General features: G+C 45.1%; 1 protein-coding gene and 1 long non-coding RNA gene across 7 annotated transcripts in view; both read left to right on the plus strand.

The window, feature by feature from the left end:
* LOC101174755 (protocadherin-1) overlaps nt 1-22,991 on the plus strand; it is a 158,207-nt gene that overhangs the window by 59,705 nt on the left and 75,511 nt on the right. For all 6 annotated transcript variants that reach the window (XM_011480596.4, XM_011480594.4, XM_011480597.4 and 3 more), the window contains exon 4: nt 17,679-17,898. In XM_011480596.4, the coding sequence (XP_011478898.1) occupies nt 17,679-17,898 (220 nt within the window). The remainder of the gene's footprint in view (nt 1-17,678; nt 17,899-22,991) is intronic.
* On the plus strand, nt 8,178-10,251 carry LOC144994786 (uncharacterized). The gene is made up of 2 exons (XR_013658435.1): nt 8,178-9,113; nt 9,184-10,251. It is a non-coding gene; the product is annotated as an uncharacterized LOC144994786 (long non-coding RNA).

A 22,991-nucleotide genomic window follows, 5' to 3' on the forward strand; every position in this document is an offset into this window, starting at 1 on the left:
AGCCACCATTTGTCTCAGCTGCTGGGGTTTTGTGTGTCGGGGTAAAACAACAAAAATCTCAACTCAGAGTCCAGCTGTTCAGTTTGTGCGTTTGTGTTGCTTCACCTTTCAAAACAAAACCTGGGAAAACCGTCAGTCTGAAAAGTTTGACAACATTTTCTAAACCGCTCGCGGTTCTCGTCTTCTAGCCGGCAAAGCCCTGGCAGAATAGACAGTGTGGGGATCTTTTCTACCAAAGCATGTCGGCTTGGTCGGTGGTTTTTGCCCTTGCTGGGGCAGCTGGAGTTTAACATCGCAGCCTCACGGCTGTGAATTGGTCCCCATCGCCATCCCGGTCTGGGTGGACGCTGTGGTGATGTTCCTACGGCCGAGCTGCTCCTGGTGTGAAGAGATTCCCAAATACTGTTTCCTCACAGCAGAGCCAAGCCTCAAGTTTCTTTTAGAAGTAATTTTTTATAAGTATTCATTGTGTGTGGGGTCATAGGTCATATGTTTTAACGTAGGATGTTTTTTTTTTATTGTAACATTGTGTGTTTTTGATTTTTGTTCTAAATGTTAAAGCGCTTCGAGTTGTGCAAGGTTTGATTTAATTTGGTTATTTAGGGAAAAGTGAAGAACTCATCATCATCAGCGTAAAGTTTTTTCTAGAACATCCAGGAGTTTGTGGTCTATTCTGTCTGTAAAGTTGTGATTATCAATCCAGTCCGCATCATCAACCCTCCACCACCATGCTTCATAATCAGCGTGAGCTGTTCCCGCTACTGGTTGTGTGTTTAGAGCAGACATCTCTCCTTTGGTCTAGCATGCAGAAGTGAGGGTGCAGATGTTTTCTACTGCCAGCAGATGCAGTTCATCCGAGGTGACGTGCTGAGCGACTCCCAAAGGAAATCCCCGTGACGTGACGGTGCGGTTGATCCGACCAAAGTCACATACTGTAAGGATTCAGTAGTTTGGTTTCCTTTGTCAGTCACTCCACAGTCTTCAGTTCAGTTAATTACCCTCAGCCTATTTAAGTGTCTTGGTTTCTGTTCATCCTTGTCAGGTCATCTGCTCTGTTTTGTCACTGGTTTGTTTCTCCCCATAGTTTTGTCGTGTTTCAGTTTGTTTATTACATGTTTTATTTCCTGTCACCAAGCCTGATCTCCTGCATTTTGGGTCCTCCACCACCAGTTCCTGAAACATTCAGAATGAAGGACCTGTGCTAAACCTGAGAGGTGTGGCTGAGCTCATCGCTTTGGAAACGGTTTACTTTACCTCCAACATGCTCAGCTGCAGATCTGTTTTCAGAGGGAAAACTGTGGTTTAGTTTGGAAACCAGAAGATGCAGAAGTTCTCTGTCAGGGACAAACCTCAGCCGGCTGAAGGTGCTCCCCTGCAGCTTGTTTTTTCCTCCTCAGTCTCTCTGCTGTGGCTCATCCATTGTTGCCTGCTTCCTTCCTGTGTATGAGCGTGGATGTGAGGCTTTGAGCGGGATCTTCCCGGGGGGCTGCCTTCAACAGTCGCACCGCAGCCCACACACTTCCTGCAAATCCACCTCAATGCAAATCAATGCATGGGAAAGGCTGACATCACTTCCTGCGCCTGGTGACTCCTGAATGCTGATGCGGTCAGGACACGGCGTCCAATTGTTAAATCGACCCTCCTGAGCCCTGATTGTCCTGACTTTAGGAAACAGAATTACTCAGAGAGAGTTCAGAACAAAGCATGGCTGAGCTTTCAGAGTTAAATACAAAAATACAGCCCACACCTGCAGTTTGCTCCGGGAAAGTTGGTGAGGGGACGACATGTTTATCCGAGGTACAGATGCCTGAACTTTGCCCCAGTTCAGCCCCCCAAATCTGTAAACCACAAGCTGAAGCTCCGAGCCGCCTTCTGCATTTAAAACCACAAGAAGGAGATTTCTGCACGTCTTTAGGAGTCAGCATGCACGGAGTTATATATGATATCTGCTATCTGCTGCTGATATCTGCCCCCCCCCCCCGAAAAAAAGACAAAAGGGTGGGAGTCTTAACAAAGTGTGCCCTATACTTTAACCCCCCCCCCGCCTCCACATACAAATATTCCCCCGGCAATTATGGTACACTCTGTTAAGATTCAAACTCAAGGTAAGGGGGTGTATGGGGGAACAGGGGAGGGGGGGTCACAGAGAAACAAATGACAACAAAAGTTTCTCACATGAATGTTCATTATACAGCTGATTTTTGTGCATGCACACAGCCAGATGCACACACACGCATACATTCAAGCATGCACGCACATACATATGCATGCAGACACACACACTCACACACTGACTGTGTGGATGCAGAGGTGAGTTGGCACTAAAGCATAAACATGAGAACCTGCCCCCCCCCCTGCAGTGTACAGGGTTGGTTGATGCTTCTTCCTTTACGTCTGCATCCTGTTTCAGTTTCAGAGACTTTACTCATCATCCATATGAACTGAAACGGACTCAGTTCTAACAACCGGGACGTCATTTGACCTGAATCACTAAGAAGCATCAACAAAGCTGATGATTTTCATGAAGTCCTTTGTGTTTCCTCCAGCACCTGCTGAGTTCCAGTCTTTTGATTGCTCCAGTTTCATTTTTATGGTCATTTCCAAGAAAATCTTCTGCTAAATAGCCTTTTTACCCATCGGAGATTAATGGTGATAAATGGTTCTGTTAGCGTCAGGCTCAGGCTGTTTGGATGTTGATGGTGTTGAAGGACTAGAATCGTGACTGCAGAAGGATTGACTTTGTCCTCGTGTCGGTTGTGTAGCTTCACAAGGCGCTTGTGTCTTCACACGTTTGTGCAGCGCGTCAATCACACGGAGTGTCTCTGTGCGGCTCAAAGCCTGTGCGCTCCTGCAGTTTTGTTGCGTCTCAGATTTTTTTAACATCTTCATCCTGCTGCTGTGTTTGTCTTGGTTGTGTCAGCACGCTTTGCCAGTGTGTGCGTGCAGGTGATTTGTCTAAGTCAGCGCTCACTCTGCCCACCGCCGCCGCAGAATCCTAATTCTGCCCTGCCTCCCCGCCTCGTCAAAGAGCTGCTGTTCATTCAGATCCTGCAGGATGCCCCCCCCCCCCCCCCCCCCCCCTCAGGTGCTGTGGGGGGTGGGGGTGGGGGGGTTATGTTTGCAGATTCACAGAGAAGAAAGCAGATTTAGCAAAACTGTCCTGTTGGATAAAACACAGAATGACCCCCGCCACACACACAGAATGACACACCCACGCACACACCCCCACACATACCCATGCATGCATGCACACACACACACACACACAGAGAAACACACACACACTCACACACACATCTTGTCCTGTTTTATTTATTCCAGTTCTGTCACCGCTCATAAGTTCACAGCCAAACAGGAAGTGGCGGGAACTCTGGGATGAGGAATGTGCTGTAGAATCTAACATTTCTCCATGCTTCCCAGTGGACCCCCCCCCACACACACACATCCGTGCCGCCCCAAACCGTGGGAACGCTGGGGAACGATGACCCACGTGAGCTGCTAACCAGGCTTTCTGATCAATAATTAAAGTTTTGGAGCGTTTGTGTTTCCTCCCAGAGAAAATGAAATGAATCAGGTCAAATCAGCCCCCCCCCCCCGGATGTGGAGTATTTTAGCACGCTTAGCTTCGGCAGATGGCAGAATAAACGCTGCGTATTTTTACCATGGGCTTTGCTCTCCAGTGTGTTTGACAGACAAATTTGAAGGTAGTAAAAAGAATTCGGCCTGTTTTCGGTTCCCAGTCGTTGCTCTGTTGGGATTTTTTCCAATCCTGTTTGTGGTTTAATGCAGTAAAAAGTCATTTTTACCTGAAGTTCAGCCCAAAGCTGGTGTGATGAGTCGCCACAGGCTGCAGGACAGTCCAACCACAGGTGAGCCTGTCCTGGCAGGTGAGGTTCAGGTTCTGTTTTATTGGACCGGAGCAGTGATGGGAGGGGTTTGTACTCTGAACATGAGGTGTCCATCATAACAACGGCATCCTTGGAAAACGGTCTGAACACGGTGAAGTTCACACCAAACCTTTCCTGTGGATTTAGGTCGCAGCAGCAAAGTGTGGAGCAAAAATGTTGCATTTGTTTTCAAATTTCTGATGTTCTCACATCTGGACTTGACAAACTCAAGTCTTTTCTTCAGGCTTTAGGAGGGGCGGAGTCACTGAATGTGGTGTTGGCCCCCCGCCTAGTGAGGTTTTATAAAATGTCAGCGTGTAAACCGGAAGAATGTCCCTTCAGATCCTCAGTCTGGTTCTGTGGGATCGGGTCGTAATGAAAGAGTCCGACCAGAACAAACATGAAAGCATTCCAGGGAACCTTTTCCCTCCAAGTAAACAGAAGCGGCTCCGCAGTTCCTTCTTTTATAGTCACAGCGGCCTGCTGTGACTCCGCCCACAGGCCAGTTCTGCCTTCTCTGTCAGTTTAAGTGAGGAGGAGGAGGAGGGAGGAAGAGGGGCAGGCTAATGTAATGTGATGTATTAATCAGAGTCAGAGGTAATTGAGAGGCCGAGGGAGGCTGGGCTGAGCGAGCCGTCCTCCATCACTGTCTATTTCTGTCTGTGTGTGTGTAAACACTGCTACTGTCCGCGTTGAATATTAATACACCTGTGTGTGTGTGTGTGTTCACGTGCATGTGGGCGTGTCATTTCTGTATGTGCCGTCACGCACAGTAAAAGTGTTTGTGCGCGCTCAGCTGACACTTCCTGACCCTTTTTCTCTTAAAGGAGCAGCCCAGCTTTTATTAATGTAATTGCTGTTGTCTACTTATTTCAGGATCAATAAAGGTTCAGTCTCCTGCATACGCTTAGCTCATTTCAGCCCAAACCTGAGGAATGCGGGAGCGATCGGTGGGACAGGATGCTGCGTTCTGCAGCCAATAAGAGAGCCGGGTTAACTCGGCCTCCTCTCATCGACGTTTCCGAGGATTGCAGAAAACGAGTCCTTTATTTGCAGGGATGGATTTATGCTAAGGAGTCAAAAGTCTATTTTCGATTAGGTTCTTCTAAAATGCCGTGGATGACACCTTTATGGTTTCAATAATGTACCCTTTTTGTTTTGAACAAGCGTCCTTTGGTGATACAGTCTTTCTTCTGCTGGATTTGAACAAGCCCAAACAAATGTCTGCTGTAAAGCAAAAACAGATCAAATGTACGGGATTATCCAGGATGATGGACGGTGGACCTGCTCTGGTGGACTCAGGTTTGTCTCTGACAGCAGGGAAGGAGATGAACGTTTGAGAATCTCGTTGGAGCGAAGGCTGTGGCAGTTTTTTAGGTGACGACCTTATAGTGGTGATCTGACACGTAAAAGGTCACCATCGCTCATGCTAATGGACGAAATCAGATCTTTTTGAGTTGAATGAGGTGTGGGGTTAAACAATCTACGGATTTTGGGGGTTGTACTGGCTAGTTCAGGCTATCTTTGGTTGACTTTAAGGCCTCAGCAGCAGGTCTTTTGGCTTAAACTGGAGTTTTCCAATCCTCTTCCAAAAACAAAAGACAAACCAAGTTCACCTTTTTTACCTACGTTGATGGAACTCACCTGGATAAATGAGAATCTTCATAGATCAGTGAAAATATTCACAAGACTTCACTTCTTCCAGGTTGTCTTGTAACAGCCTTATACCAAAATGAATAAAAAGAATTGATGGCCATTAAATTGGGTCCAGTGGAACCCAATGACAGGAAGTCGTGTTCTGCCCAAAAGTCACGGTGCACGTAGATTAAAAAAGACAAACTTGTTTCTTTCTGCTTCTTTAACGCACCAGACACAACCCTAACCCTTACGTGCACACACTCACACACAAACACACTCAAATAAAAGTTAATTGGATAATAAGTTAGAGGACGTTGCCGTTCTTTCTTTAATTTATTTCCTTGTTTATCACAGAGTGTTTCTCCCGTCTGTGCGACGCGCCTCATTATTCACCCGCGCTGTAATAACTAAATACACAAAACAGCCACAGTAACGCACAACAGCCTATATCTTCACCATCATGAGGCTTTCTAACAGACCAAATGTCTGGTTCCGCTGACTGACGCTTTGTTTCTGGTCTCCACAACAACGGGCCACTCTCCTCCCATCGTGTGGTCGGCATGGTTACAGCAGGCGCCCTGTCATGACCCTTTACCTTTCATCTGAGCTGCGGTAAATCCTCGTACCCAAACAGACGTGGAATCTGTCCGTGTGAAACCCAAAAATGAGCCATGGCCTTGTCTGAAATCGCCGTTATCCAGCGCACTTTCATAGTGGCTTTTGTTGGTTACGGCCACATTGTTCTTTCCAGGTGTGCAGCAGGGCCCAATGAACTGTTTATGGTTGTTGGTGCGCTCAGTCTGTAGTCTTTCCTTACATTTTAAAGCCTCATAACAGTCCTAATCCCTGGGGCTGACCTATAATTTTCCAACCTCACTCTCAGCTGGTGACTATTAAAAGGTTGTTGCAACAATTCCCACATTAGTTACTCACTTCTGCTGCTGTGGATCGACCTGAACGAGCTTCAGTTTCAGACAAACATCCCTGTTCAGGGGATTTTGGGTTTTTTAAGGATTTGTGATCGGTTTCAAACCTCAGGATTCCACATGACTCCATGCGGGGAGTAAACTGCTCCCTCCCAACCCACTAACTGCAAGTTTCATGGTTAAAAGGCCACAAAAATGAGGCTGTTTTGCACCAACATCTCGTGCTGAAGAGGCGTGACGGTGATGTGACGTCTAAAATGAAGCTGATCTGGTGTTTGGCATCTGGAGGATTTCCAAAACCTCCAGCGTGACTCCATCATGTGTTTTCCATTATGAAGAGCAGTAATGAAGAAGTAAAGCACGAGTTTGTGCGCAGATATTTGTTTGTGTGGTCAAGACACTTCCTGTTCAGTCATCTGAGACGCTGCGTGGGATTCAGAAAACCCCAAACTGTCTTTGAACGCATCGGTTCTGACTCAGGTTTCACTGTCTTTGTGAGCAAAGAAGTCAGGTGTGGATCTAATGTTTGACTAATGATCGATCAATACAACCAGTTTGATGATTTTCTCAGGGAAATGTTTTTTGCGATATGTGGTTTCAGTCCTGGTTTTATGGTCTGTTATTTCAGGCTGGGTTGCCAAGAAATCTGCAAATAACAAGTTGGAGCAGCAAATGAAAGGCTGTCAGAGCTCTAATAGTCATGTGGCAAAGAAGATGAACACAATAAATGTTTGTCACAAAGTATCATCACTGCAAGTCTGTCAGATCTCCAGGACTTGTGAGCGTCATGTTCGGATCAGGATCAAAGATGCTGCACAGAAACTGGTTTCCAGGATCCCTGCTGACTCAGAACCACAGCAGAGCTTGAATGAATACGATGTGGAAATCCCGTCGTAGACATGACGACCTTAGTGGTCACCGAAAAGCAAAAGTGAAAGCAGAGCTCTGTTTGTGGTTAGCGGTCCGGGGTTGGACGTCCGCTCTGCCTCAAGACTCCGTCACACTTGTTGAAAACTTTAGTTCATGTGTCAGCTCTCCTGGAGGCATCAGAAAGACGAGTATTGTGAGGCCTGACTTCATCAGCACCTGCTCCGAGCGCCCAAGGCCGGAGAATTGTGCCATGGAGGATTGTGGGTAATCCCCAGCTGTCATCTCCTGCATGTTGTTGATGTGAAGGAGGAGCTGCCCACAGTATCTGTTCCTTTCATTGAGTGTGTCTTTGTTCATTTTGACTTTACAACCTATTTCTGTTCCCAAACTGCACATTCAACAAAGAAAGAGTCAGTTTATTAGTCTTATTTGATTCCAGCATATTTATAATAAATGTTACATTTCAATATCCTCAAATAGATCTATCGTTTTCCACATTGAACAGGAGGTGTTTGGAAGGATGAATCAGCACGTTTGTCGGATACAGCTTTGACCGGGGTCGGCTTTCATTGTGCAACTAATGAAAATGTAAAAGAATCTGCGGTGGAGAGTCTTTAATGGGAGTTATCCAGTGAACTCAGCAGCTTTGAAAAGGTGCAGCAGTTTCTCCTCCTGTCAATCATCACGCCGCCCTAAAGTGGGGCGGTGCTGATCGGACAAATCCCTGTCAACATCCTGAAGCATCCTTACATCGTTAAAAATTCATACATCTGAACTGCAGCTGATCGTGTGTAGTCCAGAACTGGTCCAGAACTTGTCCAGAACTGGTATAGAACTGGTCCAGAACTGGCTCAGAACTGGTTGCCTCCAAGTGTTATATGTAAAAAAAAATATCAGACAGATATTTGTTAATTATGATTGTTAAAATCCAATTCCGTCCAGATTATTCTGATGAGGCCAGATGATTGTAATCCTACACTAAAAGTCTTTTAAAGTAACCGACAGATTACTCTAACCTTAACCCTTTAGCACTTCAGCTTTAGCTGCTGATTAATGTAATTCCAGTGGATTCTTAAGTGGAACTACGTCATTTGCATAAAGCTTTTTAAGAGTCACTATAATTCGAAGAGCGTCACTGATGTACAGCGGGCGTCACTGGCAACAGCTCTGGGTCAAATGGAGGATTTGGGATTTTCCTTCAGCAGAACCAGACTCGGATAGGGTCTAGCGGATGTCTGCTGTGATTGGTTGGACTCTGAGAGGACCAGAAGGAGACAAACATAAAATACAGGATCATCTGCAGGGAGACAAACTGGAAAGTTAGAAAAGAGGAAACCCAAACATACATTGATTTCAGTGCTGTTGTGTTAAGACACCAAATTATCTATTCAAAGACCTAATAACCTTTGTCACATTATTACTTCTACATTAAAATGTGTCTTTTAACTTTGTAAATTTTGGTAAAGTTTGTGTTCTTGGTCGTGACTCAAGAGGAAGTGAGGTGTTCCCTTCCTCCTCCTAACTCCTGCTGATTAGACTTGGCGTGGGAGTTAGCTTTAGCCTGTCCAGTTGTTCCCTGTGGGCCTGTTGTCTCCTTTGGCTGGAGCTGCAGTCCTAAAGCCAGCAGCTAATCCAGCCTGGATGCTAATAGACTCTGGAAAGTGTCCACCTCCTTCCTGCAGAGACGCCTGCTGCTGGAAAGCCCACAGGCTAACGCAGATCAGCATCGGTTGAGGAAGGTGCTGCTGCAGGAGGGGATTTGCTCCTCTTGGTTTACAACCTGGATGAAAAAGTGAGGATTATGTACGTTTTTTAAGATCCATGAAGCCAAACTTTATTACAGGAACTGTTTGTGTTTTCAGTTGTGGGGAAGTCCTTCAGTGGAGAGTTTAAGGTTTTCCAGAAAAACCTGGAGTCTGAGGAAACAGTTTCTATCTGAAAGGACGTGTGTGTGTGTGTGTGTGTGTGTGTGTGTGTGTGTGTGTGTGTGTGTGTGTGTAAGGTGGTGGTGGTGTGTTGGTGGGAGCACCGTGGGTTCCTCATCTCCTGTCAGGAAAAAAACAAAAAAGCAGATGTCTCCTGCAGATTCTTCCACCCACGTTCACTTATTCTGTTTGGAGAGACCTGCTGTTTTTACAGCTAAAGGCTCCCTCCCTCTCCGCAATAAAACATGCAGAATTACACTGTGCTGAATTTTTAATGCCTATCCTGGTTGGAATTATTAAATTTGCATCATTTTTTTTTCCTGAATTGTTCCTTGAAGCTCTGCAGGCTGACAGCAGTTCTCTGGTTTGGAGCGACCTCTGGTTTGTAGAGTCTGTGACCTTCACGGACCCGGCTGCTGTCCTGCAGGTTTTCCTTCCTGCCTCTGACTTTGTTTAGACGTCTGTTCTTCCTCGCAGAAGAAGCCGGTCTCCTCGCAGAACTCTGCTTCCTGTGATTGTTCCAGCACAATCCTCTGGACATAATCCTCCTCTTCCTCGCTCGTGCCACTATTTTTACAGCTCATGTGGTCACATAAATATAGTAACACACACGCACAGGCTGCCGTCCTCAGAGTTTACCTGCTCGCGTGCGCAGTGTAACGGATCCATCTGTATCTGAGCTGCAGAGAGGCAGTGATTCATGACCTCGGTGTGAGGAGATGGAGGGAGGATCTGCAGGAGAAACTCGAGCTCGCAGGATGACTGCGGCTTCCTCCCTGCTGCAGATGAAGCTCTCCGTCCCACGAGCCGTTTTCGCGACAAACGGGGATGCTCAGGAAACGACAGGAATCAATAAATATCAATGAAGCTCAGAAATGTCATCACATTTTTACACATGGGAACATTTTAGATTGAAGTCAAAAAATGCACTTCCTGTCAGTTTTGGGCTGAGCAGGAAATGTGTACAGAACATCAGATGTGCCAAAATAAAAGTTTCTCCTCATATTCCAAAGAAAGGGGTGGAGAGTTTAGCAAAGGATGGCTCCTCCCCCTTGGACCAGAATTATCCCCACAAATTATTAAAATTCTACAACATGGAAAACAAGAAAAAACTTAAGATTAATGTGCCAGTATTTAAAAGAATATATTTCTAAAGCTAAACAACATTTTTACGTCAGAAAAAGGAGAACAGGCACATAAAAGGACAGCTCTGTCTCTGATTGGGTCCTTTAGCCAAACAAGAATTGACTGAATGGGTGTGTCTGAATTCTTTCCCTACTCACTATGTAGTGCGTTTGTCATTTTCTAGTTCTGTCTGAATCTACAATTCCAAAATCCAGAACCATAGGAATTACCCAGAAGTCTCTGTGAAAAACCAGTGTGCATCGATGATCACTAGATTGGTGACTATAGACCACAATGCATTGCATGAGAACAAGTTTTGCCAAAAACATGTATTTGAATGTATTTTTTTGATAAACCATCAACGTTTTTATCTTAGGAACAAAGTGGACTCATAAATGATCATCACAAAACGCTCATATCAATTAGATTTTCACTTTGAAATCGATGACATCATATTCGCCATTTAAAACAAAAGACGTAAGCATGAAGTCTGAATTGCTTTTTAAATTCAGGACACTACATGGTCCTGCACTGTAGAGTTTTTTAGTAGTTAGGGATCGGGGGGGGGGGGATTCGGACACAGCCTATAAAGAAACAGAACATAACAGTCATTTTGATGGACAGCTTTATAGAAACAATAAAAAAAAAATTGAAAAATGAAAAATGAAATGCACAATTTCTTTTCCTAAACCTTACATTTTTTCCTTCTCTTTTTAAATTTGTGCTTTTGAATAATTCAAACATTGAAAAGTGCTTAAAAATACCGATAAGAAACAAAAAACAAAAAAAGACTATTCTGGATGATTCTGCATCACTTATGCAGAATCTATTCAAGTTCTCAAATTCACAGTTTACATGAATTCTGATTTGTTCTTTGAACATATTTTAATTATTAAATTTGTTGGATTTGTTTTTACATCCCTGTATATTTGCATTGCAACTACTCTGAATGCTACGAGTATTTTAGCGAGTCAGACGGTTCTTCATCCCAAACATTTCATGGGATTGTTGACGTGTTGACTCTACATGTGACACAGAGCTTCATTCTTCTTCTTTATTCATCGCATATCTTTGCAAAGTGATTTTAACCTTTTTTTTCATTTTTCTCCTGTTTTTATGGATTTAGTGATGGGGGGGTGTCTGGTTGGTGTTCTTGTCAAACAGGTGTGATGGAGGATCAGACATCTTCACTCCATCGGTGATCCTTTCGTTCTCCGTCTCCTTTCTGACGTGAACCTGAAGGCAGCCTTTTTTTCCACCGTCTCGTGTCTTTTATTGGGGTTCAGCTCCTCAAAGGGTGGACAGCCTCGCATCCATCAGTCTTCATCGCTCCTCCTCTCCCTCAGTCTTTCATCTTCCCTCGCTTGCAGCCAATTATAACCTGCTTCAGCATTCCTGAGTGCGGGAGGAGGAAGAGGAGGTTTCAGGGATTAACATACCACAGCTGTCAGCTGGAAACCCCTTCATCCCACTTTCTGCCGCGTCTCTCTGCTTTTCAAAGTTTCCCCGCTTGTTTGGAGGTTCACAGGAAATCTGGGCGTGGGAATGACTCGCTGTCAGCGGCGAACAGAAGCACGCAGTCCTGACATGTGAAGTTCAGATTATGGAAATGCAGAGCAGACACGGACGTGTCTCTGCCTCCAAATGCATCATGGTAAATGTAGGAACAGACTGGATCTTCTCACAGGTTTTCACAAGTAGGATTGGTCCAAAACGCAGGGGGGGGGGGGGGGGGGGGGGGGTCAGCTCCGGGCCTCAGATCTGCTTCATCTCTTGATGGTTCTGTCCGTTGTTTTCCGGGTTTTTATCAGAACTTTCTGGTTTTCAGTGAAGCTTTTGGCTCCTTTGAACACGTGAGCTTGTGGGATTATTTTGTTTTGTTATTTATTTTCTTTTAATGTCTAAACCGATCCAGAAAAGTTTTTTTGATGATCATTTTTTGTGTTTCAGACAAAAGAGTCAATTCAAATGAAAAAAATAATAATCAGGGGACCACAGAGGATTTCTGAGTATGTAGATCTATTGTTCATTTAGTTATCATTCATATTTCCAAATGGATTTGTTTTCCTGAATCTTGTAACATAATTCTTTTTTTGAATGCCTGCTAGAACTGAAAAAACTAACAAACAAATATGTAATTGATAAAAACAGAAAAGCTAAACTAATGCATAAATGCCCTCATCAAAGCAAATGAAGCACTCATAAAAATCAAATCATCAAAGTTATGAATCTATGAATGAATGAAAACCCTAAATAATAGGAATCAAAATGGTAAATATTCAGCTGTTTAAAGTTAAATAAATGGAGAAATGTCTGCAGGGAGAGGAATAAAGATTAGTCCGTGTCTGATTGGCTGCAGTCCCTCTGAAGGTCTGGTTCTGGTTCTGGTTCTGGTTAGCTTCAGGCAGGCCTTACCGACCACCATCTGCTGCCGGTCGGACTTCTGCTGACTCATCGCATCCTTTGATGTTTTTCATGACTTTCTGTTTTCATCTCAGACTTGAATCTTCCCGTCTGTGTGTGCAGAAGTCAGGACTTTCTCCTGGACCTCCACACCCATCAGGATTGTGTGTGAGGCGTTCGGGTTGGTCTGTAATTGCGAGGATTCCTAATGTGAGAATAAAGAAGCTGAACCGTCATCCGGTTGCTTTTAAAGCTGATTCTCTCAGACAGTTGAACTTTTTGGCCTTCATGCTCCTCCTGGACCATCCAACCGCCTTTTTTAACCAGTTTGCTGATGTTTGCAGTTCACTGCAGATCCTTTGGAGACGCTTCAAACAGAACTGACGGAGAGCCGGGGACTATTTTCTCATGCGGACTGATCCCCATCACGTTTGTCATTTCGAGGCAGAATGAGGAAAGAAAAGGATGAGAGATCTGAATGGTTCCCTCACGCATTTGCATGACTTTTTGTTTCTGGTTTCACCGCCATGGTCATCTGGACCACACGTGCGCATTCTCACGTGCACAAACTGCACCATGAGTGCTTTTTGCATAGTCCATCAGACTCATTTCCCTGCTGCAGCGCCTTCATTTGGATTCATGCGGAAACTGGAGACAGAAACATAAAGCTGCTGTCTGTGAGCTGCTGCTGCTCTCCGATCAAAGTCTGTTATCAGCGATTGGACTCGATCACTGCGAGCTTTCAGGATGTTATCAGGACTCTTCAGAACTGCTGGAGGCGCCTATAGATAAACTTTTCCCGTTAACCAAAACCTGTGCAGCGGTGCGGCTCGGAGTGCGGGGATGATGGACGAGGCTGACAGGCCTGAGATGTCGGCGGCTCATCGTGCGTGCTTCTGCAGCCAGATGTTCTGCTGCTGGGTCCAGGAGCACAGCACATACAGTACCCGAGCAAACACTCTGACACGTGCACCTGCTGGCTCGGTTCATCTCGGTTTCTCTCACACAGCGCCGCCTGCAGCTTCCTTTGCTCAGGGATACGAGGGGAGGGGGTGCAGGAACTTTTGTTTTGGCTCCAGGGCAGCGCTTTTGGTGAACATGAGCACATCTTCCTTCTCCACCTGCAGCCCTGCAGTTCCAGCCGTGCATCTTTTCATGCTCTCTCTGAGATGTTATGCAGTCATGGCAGAAAATGGACGGTTTCTCCACAGTGACATGAAATAAATCCAACAAATGTCACTGTGGAGTTCACCGCATCGCCAAACATTCACCTGCAGCAACATCTGGTTCTTTGTGAGACGCAAAGTGCGGCCTCATTTCTGATGGCAGCGTTGACGCATCTTTTTAGAGATGTCCTGATCCCTTCCCGTTGTGGGAGAGGACCTCAGTGAACGTCATCGGTCTGGAGCCAGCCTCCACCTGAGCCTCCGGTTCAGCCTCTGCATTCAGTCAAAGTTTGTTTCCCCTCGGCATTTGCAGCGTGAAGAAAAGCTGAATGTTTGGTTACTGCCAGACGGCGGCGGACAGAGGAGCTGGTGGGTCTGCAGTAATGAAGTGACATGCTCTGTGACCCCGCAGGACCAGAAGCTCTGGAGAAATGTGAAATCATTTGTCCCAGCGGTGCTCGTCCAGGTCCTGCGTGGCTTTCTCTCAGGATCTGCTGATACGTTTTGTTATGTGTTCGCAGCCTCCTTCCTGCTCTCCCACTCCTCCGCCTTTCACAGGCGTGTGGAGTTATGGCTGGCTCTCGCCGTGTGTTGGTTTGGGAGTGTGTGCGTGCATACGTGATAAGGACAGACTTTTATAAGCATGCACAATGCAGCCGCACACACTCTTATCTCCCACAGAGGGAGGTAATGAGGATCTGACACACACACACACACTCTGAGTTATCTTCCTCTGCGTGTCTCGGCTGACAAACACCCGGCGAGGCGTCCTGCATGCGTCCTCTCGCTGCTTTTTAATCATCTCCGAACAATGCGGCCCACTGAAGGCGCCTCCTCCTCTTCCTCCATCACCTCCTGTGGGAGCTGGAGCAGCAGGAGGAAGAGGAGGAAACCTGGCTTCCTTATCAGTCTCAAGCCACACTGCTTATCCTGCCTCTTTACCTCCTCCTGCTCCTCTCCTGCTCTGGATGGATTCGACAGCATATTTGCGGCCTGACGGTGATGAAGGTCACTTATTAAGGATTCAAGGAAAAACGGCTCATCATGGCCTCTTGTTTTACATAAAAGCGCTCGTGTGCGCTTCGCCCGCAGACGGTTGGATGCTGGAGAATTTATTAGAAACTTCCGTCAAAACGCAGGACTAACAGTTTTGTTTGGAGGAAGAGGCCGTGATGATGCAGCTTTCCTTGAATCCTTAATGACCGACCTTCATCAGCTCCGTGATGGAGGTTTGGAGGGCTGAAACGCAGAATACTGAGAGCCTTAAGAAAAGGATAACTTACAATATGCAGAATAATGGATGAAGACCTAATTACAGAGTCAGTCTTCCTCATTTTAGCTGGTCTGCAGAAATTCATTCTTTTAGCATATTTTTTAAATGTTATTCAAAAAATCTGAAGCTTACAATGATTAAAGTGTCGTTTTTTTTTATTTCAATCCGACACAATTCCAAAGTGGAAGAACATTTAAACCTTCAAACAGATCTTTCTTCTCATGTAGGATTTTGGTTTTCTATATTTCCAAGTTAACCGTAAAAGTTTTAGGGCTGCTTTTGCATTTCACTACAAGGCGTATTTTTTTTGCTCTTATAACACATTAAGATCTTACAATATTTGTGCATATTTTTTACATAACGAACATATCATTACTTACATAGACACAAATGAATGAAAGAAAAAAAAGCATCAACGTACCAAAACCATGACACCGATTTATTTAACTATGAGTTATATTCTAACTTATGGTCTGATTCATGAATGAAATCTGTGTCCAAACCAACAAGTAAACTAGAATGAATGTCAAATCCATTCACATGTTAGTTTCCTAAAGTTCACCACTGTTGTTTTTCCACATCCAGAGAATCCAAAGGGAACATTCTTAGAACATTCTAGACACTGGATGGTCACATGACTTTATTCAGAGTCTGTCACACATTGGACTGGAATGATGGACGGATCCGTGTTTGTGTTTGTTTGCTGTGATGCATTTGCTCTTTACTACGTTACAGTAAAATAAACCCCATAGGCAGAAATGCACAGACTTTTTGTGTTGTCATCATTTTCTGTCTTAGTAAATATTCTATTTCTTGTTTTTTTCAGATTTATAAATCATTTGCATTTTATTATATTTTATTTTATTTCATTATAGCTTGAATGTAACCTTTGCAGGATTTGGCTTATTTCTGTTCTCCTGGGATTTCTCAGCTAATTGAGTTTAACTTTTAGAGCCGCACGCATTAATTCAGACAGTCTGTTATTTCATCAAACCCTTTTTTTAGTCTGATAGTTTCTGGGAAGTTTATGACCGCATGACTCTTACTGAGGAACGGAGGGTCTGGATTAGTAGTTCAGAGTAGATGAGGTGCAGGTGGAGGATGGCGGGCGGCCCCTCCTCGGGTTGCTCTGGATGATCTTTGTTTACGCTCGCCTTCGATCCGCTCTGCTTTCCATACGGCGACCCGCTGAGAAGGCGCTTCTATTTCTAGCAGACAAACAAACACAAACAGGCGCACAAAAGGGCAGCAAACAAGCAGTGGGTTGTGTTGTGACAGAGTGTGCTGGAGGTGACACGCAGGACCAGGATCCCAACAGCTCGGTCCATAAATATGAGGGTTTCAATCCCCTCTGCCCTGCAGACGACACAGAGAGGTGAGGCGGGAGTAAACGGCTGCTTTCTGCTCTGACAAACCCACCTGATGGAGCGCTGCAGGGTCTCTGGTGGGCGTCACAGCTGAATATTCAGAAAAGAAGTGTTTGTGGAGCCGCTTCTTGGTGCTGTGAAGGTTTGAGTGTTTTTGTGGGCCTGCAGCAGTCGGCTCCTTTAAAACTGAAAGTGTTTAGAAATATTAACCCAAACCACCAAATTATTCCAGAAACCTGAAAGTCTCATCTCTAATAGTCCGCCTACAGACAACGCTGAAGCACTCTTTGCATTAAAAAACATTCATCGCTGCAAAGCATAGCATTCCAGTTAATGTATGTAATTTCCTGATGTTTGGTGCTGAGGAGATAAATGCAGAGTGTGCTAATACATGAACAGACCTTCAGTTGCTGCTTCAGACCCACCAGGAGGCCACTAGTCAGAAATATTTCATGATTATTTAAAGGCTGCATTCAATTCATTCATCATAGGAATAGAATTCTTCATATTGAGCACATTTTGCATTTTTTTGCTGAAACAGATGTTTTCAGTATGGAGCTATAGTGTTGTGTCTCCATGTTTGTTATTGGTTGGATACTATATAAAGTATTCAACCAACCATTGTTTTCCTGTTTCTCTTGTTTTGCTGCTTAACTCCTTCTGCAGTTTTTCATCTATTTTAAACATTCATCTTTTTAAATATTCAGCTCTTTCAGCTTTTTCCAGCTGTGACTTTTGCTCCTTCAAATCCTTAAACTTTTCAAAATATTCCAGGATTTCTGCCTCTAATGAAATCCATGGAGAATCCTTGGTGCAGAAGCTCGCTGGTTCGATACCCGGCTCTGGCATTTTTCGCAAACATATCTTTTTTGTTATTGTGCTGTTTTCACTTTATTTACGGTATACTTTGATTATTTCTTTATCTCTTTTTTTCATTTTTTAGCCTTTAAGTTTCTTTTTCATTCAGCAATATAACATTCAACCCTGAACGTCCTTCTGGAAATGCAGATCCTTCTAGTCGAATCTGGTTTGTTGTTGCAGCCGAACTGGTTGGTCATAAAACTAAACCGTCTGCGTCCTCTCGTCTTCTGATCACAGCTCCCTCACCGCCGGGTGACCTTCTCCACGTCCAATCAGGCGCAGGATCTGCAGGATGCGTCCCAGCACAGCTACTACGACAGCGGCCTGGAGGAGTCGGAGACCCCCAGCTCCAAGTCGTCGTCTGGGCCGCGGATCGGGCCCCTGGCTCTGCCGGAGGACCACTATGAGAGGACCACGCCTGACGGCAGCATCGGCGAGATGGAACACCCGGAGAACGGTAAGATGGACTTTCCCTCCCCCCCTTCTGTCTGTGAAGGTCATCCAGGTCATGCTCTCACAGGGTTCTGTTCTTCAGGGAAACTGGACTTTAAAGGTTCATGTGGATGAGGTTGGGCCGCTCACTGAGGCGGAGCGGCCCAACCTCATCTGGATCAACCTTTAGTCTCCTCCCTGTTCTGCTGTTCTTCACCCCCTCCATCCATCCATCAACCCCGGAGGGGAGCAGTAGCTCACAGAGTTGGAGATCACACATCAACAGTTTTCTGTAGGCAGCTTGTCAGGAGGGACTCAAATTCCCACAAGTCCCTGTGTTCCCCATGTTAAGAGGGGTGTGACCTCCCAGCATGCACCACAATCAATATGAAACACCGGCTTCACAAATGAACTCTCCAATGCTGTAAACCGTGCTTGTAGCTGCAGCCGCGTGACACTGTGAGGGAAGCTAGCGGGGACGGCGCTAACACACCTGTCCGTCCTCACCCGCACGCCGTCCGTCTAACCCATGGCGGCCGATCCCCATCTTCAATCATTTTCCTGAACCTTTGGAGTCCTGTTGAACAGAAACTCTGCATGATGGTGGGAGGGCTGTCGTGATGTTAGCTCTGACACTTTTTTAGCTATTGTCATCAAAAATCTACATTTTGCCGGAACATCTGTCCTACACGTCCATTGAGATTCTTCCAGGGAACTCGGGTGTGACCTGAAATTTTCCTCCAAACCAAACTGTGAAGGACCCGTCCGGGCTTTCTCTCGTTTTGTATTAATTTGTCGTTATTTACAGAACAAACCGCTCATTTGCTTTATTTTGAAAGGGTCTTATGAACCTCTTATGAACAGAAGCCATCTGGGAAAACATTGAGCTCATGAAAACTCATGCCAGCGGATGAAATCTGTTACTTTTGATGAGAATAGTAAAGGAAAACCCACAGAGACTCACAGCTAAGGGAGTCTGCATCCTCCTGGAGGAGCACCAGGAGGATGACCCATGCTGTTTGTTTCAATCTCTAGGAACTTTATCCCTTCTATCTTCAGGCCTCACCTGATGATCTATGACCTGATTGATCAGTGAGGTCATGTATTGATCTACCAGGTAGATATAGTCAATTTGACATGAATGCACGTTAGACTTTAAAACCATGAATGTAAAAGAAAAGTACGTGTACCTGTAAAGATCAGAAAGGAGGTGAGGTCCTTCTCCAGGGTCTCCTGAATGACACACTGCTGACGGGTTCATGGGAGGTGAGGATGGGGTTCAGGCCTTCAGGGGGGGCTCCAACCTGTTTTATTTTGTAGTAAAAACACTGTTTTAGATGTTTAGACCCAGTCAGACCTCTGGAGACCAGCCGGCCGGGATCTGTGGATCTGACGGGACTCTGATAACTGTCAGGCTTGGTGGATCTCAGCCAGATCACTTTTTACCTGTCAGTGTAAACAGCAGCTGTTTAGAAAACCTCTCCACTAAATACCTCTATGAGGAGCCGTTGCTCCGCCTTTTGATTCACCTCAGTTTAAACCATTTCTTCTGTTTGTTTTCATGTTTTCATGATCTGCAGTTTATTTAGTCACGGATGACATTTTCTTCCAAACATGAGTAGTTTTCTAACGTTGTAGTGTTTCTTTTCTATGAATCACATGCTGACTTCTCTCCCAGGTTTTGTGCACAAACTTTGGTCTAAACCAGACAATTTGATATATTTGTTTTATTCTTTTATGACGATCACATTTATTCTCATTATTCACACATGTTCTGTTTTGATCTCAAACATTTCTCTTTGTCTCCGGTTTTTAGCTTTTGGGATTAAAAAGAACAGAAGCGATAGTATTAAAAATAAACTGCGCTAACTCAGCCGACCTGAACTTTGCTGGGTTGCCATGGTGACAGTGTCTAATGTTCAGGGTCACATATGTTCAGACCAGGAACAGCTTTAATTGACGGGTGAATTGTTGCGGATTAGATAAAAAAAAACAACAACTGCATTTTACTTTGAAACCATTAAAACAGACATTTCAACGATTCAAACTTCAATAATCTGCAGTAGAGTATCAGTTTAGGTGTGGTCCAGTGGGATTAATGCTTCAGGTGTTTCTGTCTTTAAAAAGTGACTCTTACCTGCATATCGAATTGCCTCTGATTGAAAAAAACCCCTTCAAAATAAAAGAACGGTCGGTTCATTTCCCTTTCACTGTCTAAACTCCAGACCAGAGTAACTGTTCGGTTCTGTTCTTCAAAAGACATAAACCAAAATCTGTAGACATTAACCTGAGCATATTTTATTTAACATAAGAACAGGGAGACATGAGCGTGTCGACAAACTGAGCAGCGATGATGGTAAATGACAGGAATGAGTTTATTTCAGTGTTTAATGGCTGCAGCCTCCCTCAGGTATAAATAAAGACGCCCATTTACCGTCATCGTCAAAGCAAATGAAACATCCGAGCTCCGCTCACTGCTGTCATTGTTCTGCGTCTCATTAGCACTTCAGCCAATTAAAGTAAACGAGGTTAACGAAACGCAGAGAGGGAGGAGGGAGAGAGAGCTTCACTTTAAATATCACCTCTGTCTTTTTCTCTAAGAGGGAGAGAGAGAGAAACGCACACCAACACACATACACACACAGACAAACAAACAGCGACTCACTCATATAACATGCAGACATACAGGCAAACACCCACAGACACAGTGTTTGTGTGTTTGTTTGTGTGTTTGTGTTGGATCCTCATTGGTTTATTTTCCAACATTTGCCGTCAGATTCAGTTGAAAGTATTTGAAAAACAGGTTATTGTGTTATTTTAAAACTTTTTGTGTGTGTTTTTGGGAACGTTGATGCAGATTTTGGCAGAGGGCCTCAGGGGCTCGTGGGCCGGCTCTAGCTGGGAGGGGCGGCCGCTCTTGTTCTCCTGAGGCTGCATGGATCCTGATTGCTGATTGTCAGGATGTGCAGCTCCTCAGACGCAGTGATGAAGGAGCAGACAGGCCGGCCTTTAACACCCCCGTCTGCTCCTGTAAAGCAGCTGGACTCTTTTATGGCACACATTTACCCTTCACAGTAAAAGCATCTCCCTTTCAGAGGCTGGGATTAACCAACCCAGAGCCGGTCCGGCTTTCCTTAATGCATCCTGGTTGCTTCTCTGTCGGCTGTTTTTTGCTGGATTATCTACATATATTTTAATCTGGGCATAATCTCTGTTTAAACTGGATGTCTGCATCATCTGCCATGCTGCTTGTAAAGATTTAGACTCTCCGTAAACCAGCTGTTCCGTTACCACGAACACACGCCAGTGTTTACCAGCAGGTTTCTGCATTTCTTTTTATTTTTTTACAGCTTTGAAATAAAGCTGTTTTACAAATAATCTGCACTCTCAAAGCCGAAAGCTGCTTGACACGCTGCATTCAGCATGGCTTCCACTCTTATTTAGCACAAGAAAACACTTCAATGCGTCAATACAGCAAACTTAAAACATGCTGGTTGTATCTAGTGGCTTAGATTTGAACCTGTTTTTCCCTGTTTGCCTTGAGAGTTTGATCTGCTATAAAAACAATCAAAACATGACTGAAAGGCTTGCTTTAGATTTGTGACAGAGCAACAGGCCGGTCGATTGCTTGTTTGCATAAACAGCACTTTTTCACCGAACCGGGTTCACCGAGCGATCTACGACGTCGATATTACGTGAGGGTCACCTGCGTGACTCATCGACGAGTATTTTGCCCCCACAGACCGCCGGATCCACCCGTGAGGTCAGCTGGAATGTTTGCTATTTGAGAACATCAAAGTTCCTCCTCGAGTGTCTGGATGTTGAGAGGCGATGCTGAGTTTAAATGTGCTGTAATTTTCCAGCAGAACGAGCTTTCATGCAGCTTTCAAACCAACAAATACCAACGTGTTTCAGAGGAATTCCTGCAGAGCTCTAAACATGTAAAGAAATTCAGACTTGACTCTTTAAAATGACATCTGTCGAATTAAGAACAGCTCCAGCAAACAGCAGGTTCTTGTGCCGCCAACCCAAACGGCCCCCCCACCATCATGAAGCGAGCACGCCCGCTTTGTTCTGAAGCTCACATCTCCATCGCCGCGGCCCTCCTCCTCCTCTTCCTCCCTTCGTCCTGTAAACGGTCAGATAATGGACGTTAATTCCATCAGCCGGTCTTCGCTCAGCTAAAGTACCCACTTCCTGTCTGTGATAGACAGATGGAAAGTGAAGAAAAATAAACTGTTGGTGGGAGGGGGGGGGGGGGGGGGGGGTAATAAGTGGGATTTAATTGCATGTGCAAGTTTGTGGCCGGAGAGTTGAGGAAATGCTGGAGAGGTTTAGAGCGGGAAGATGAAAGAACGAAAGGACAAAAGCCGAGAGAGACGAAGATCTGCTGCCTCACTCGGAGGCGGCAGAGTAACAAGCTGATTTATGAAGTGTGTACACGTGTGTGCGCACGCAGGCGCTCCTTTCACAAAAATGCTCCGACTTACAGCCTGCACACATGCACACATGCAAACGCATACGCAGCCTCCGTATCTGCTGATTGCATCAGTCTGCACGGCACACATTCAGATGAAAGATGCAACACATCAGTGAGCTTTTCCATATCGCCTCCAAATCACCCGCCGGTTGGATTTCCTGATAAAACTGAAAAACTAGATAAAAAAAGTGTTCCATCCTGCTCATGAAAGAAGAAAGAGCTCAAATCAAAGACGCTGCTGCGTTCGGATGGCCATCAGTGCACCGGGTGGACCGTCAGAGACGCTAATGATCCGCCACATTCTGCAAAGGAGGAGAGGAATCGGCCCACATATCTGTCCTTCAAGGATCCGGATCTTCGTTCTCCACCCGAGTCCGAGTGACAAAGGTCCAGAAACTGATTCTGCCCACAAATGGGTTAATAAACATCCCATAATGCCGATGCCAAGATGGCGGCGGCGCGTGCACACGCAGCGGCACAGCGCTCTCTGTTTTTGTTTGTTTTTTTCATGTTTTTGTTGGTGCTACAGACACTGGAAGCGTTTACTCAGTACAGCAAGACGGAACTACTTCAAATTAGTTGGAATTGTCAATTTAATACTCCCCCAAAGTCGGACTTTATACCACCCGAGATCCAAC

Source organism: Oryzias latipes, chromosome 10 (assembly GCF_053564925.1).
Source record: "Oryzias latipes strain Hd-rR chromosome 10, Olatipes_Hd-rR_3.1".
Classification (NCBI taxonomy): Eukaryota; Metazoa; Chordata; class Actinopteri; order Beloniformes; family Adrianichthyidae; genus Oryzias; species Oryzias latipes.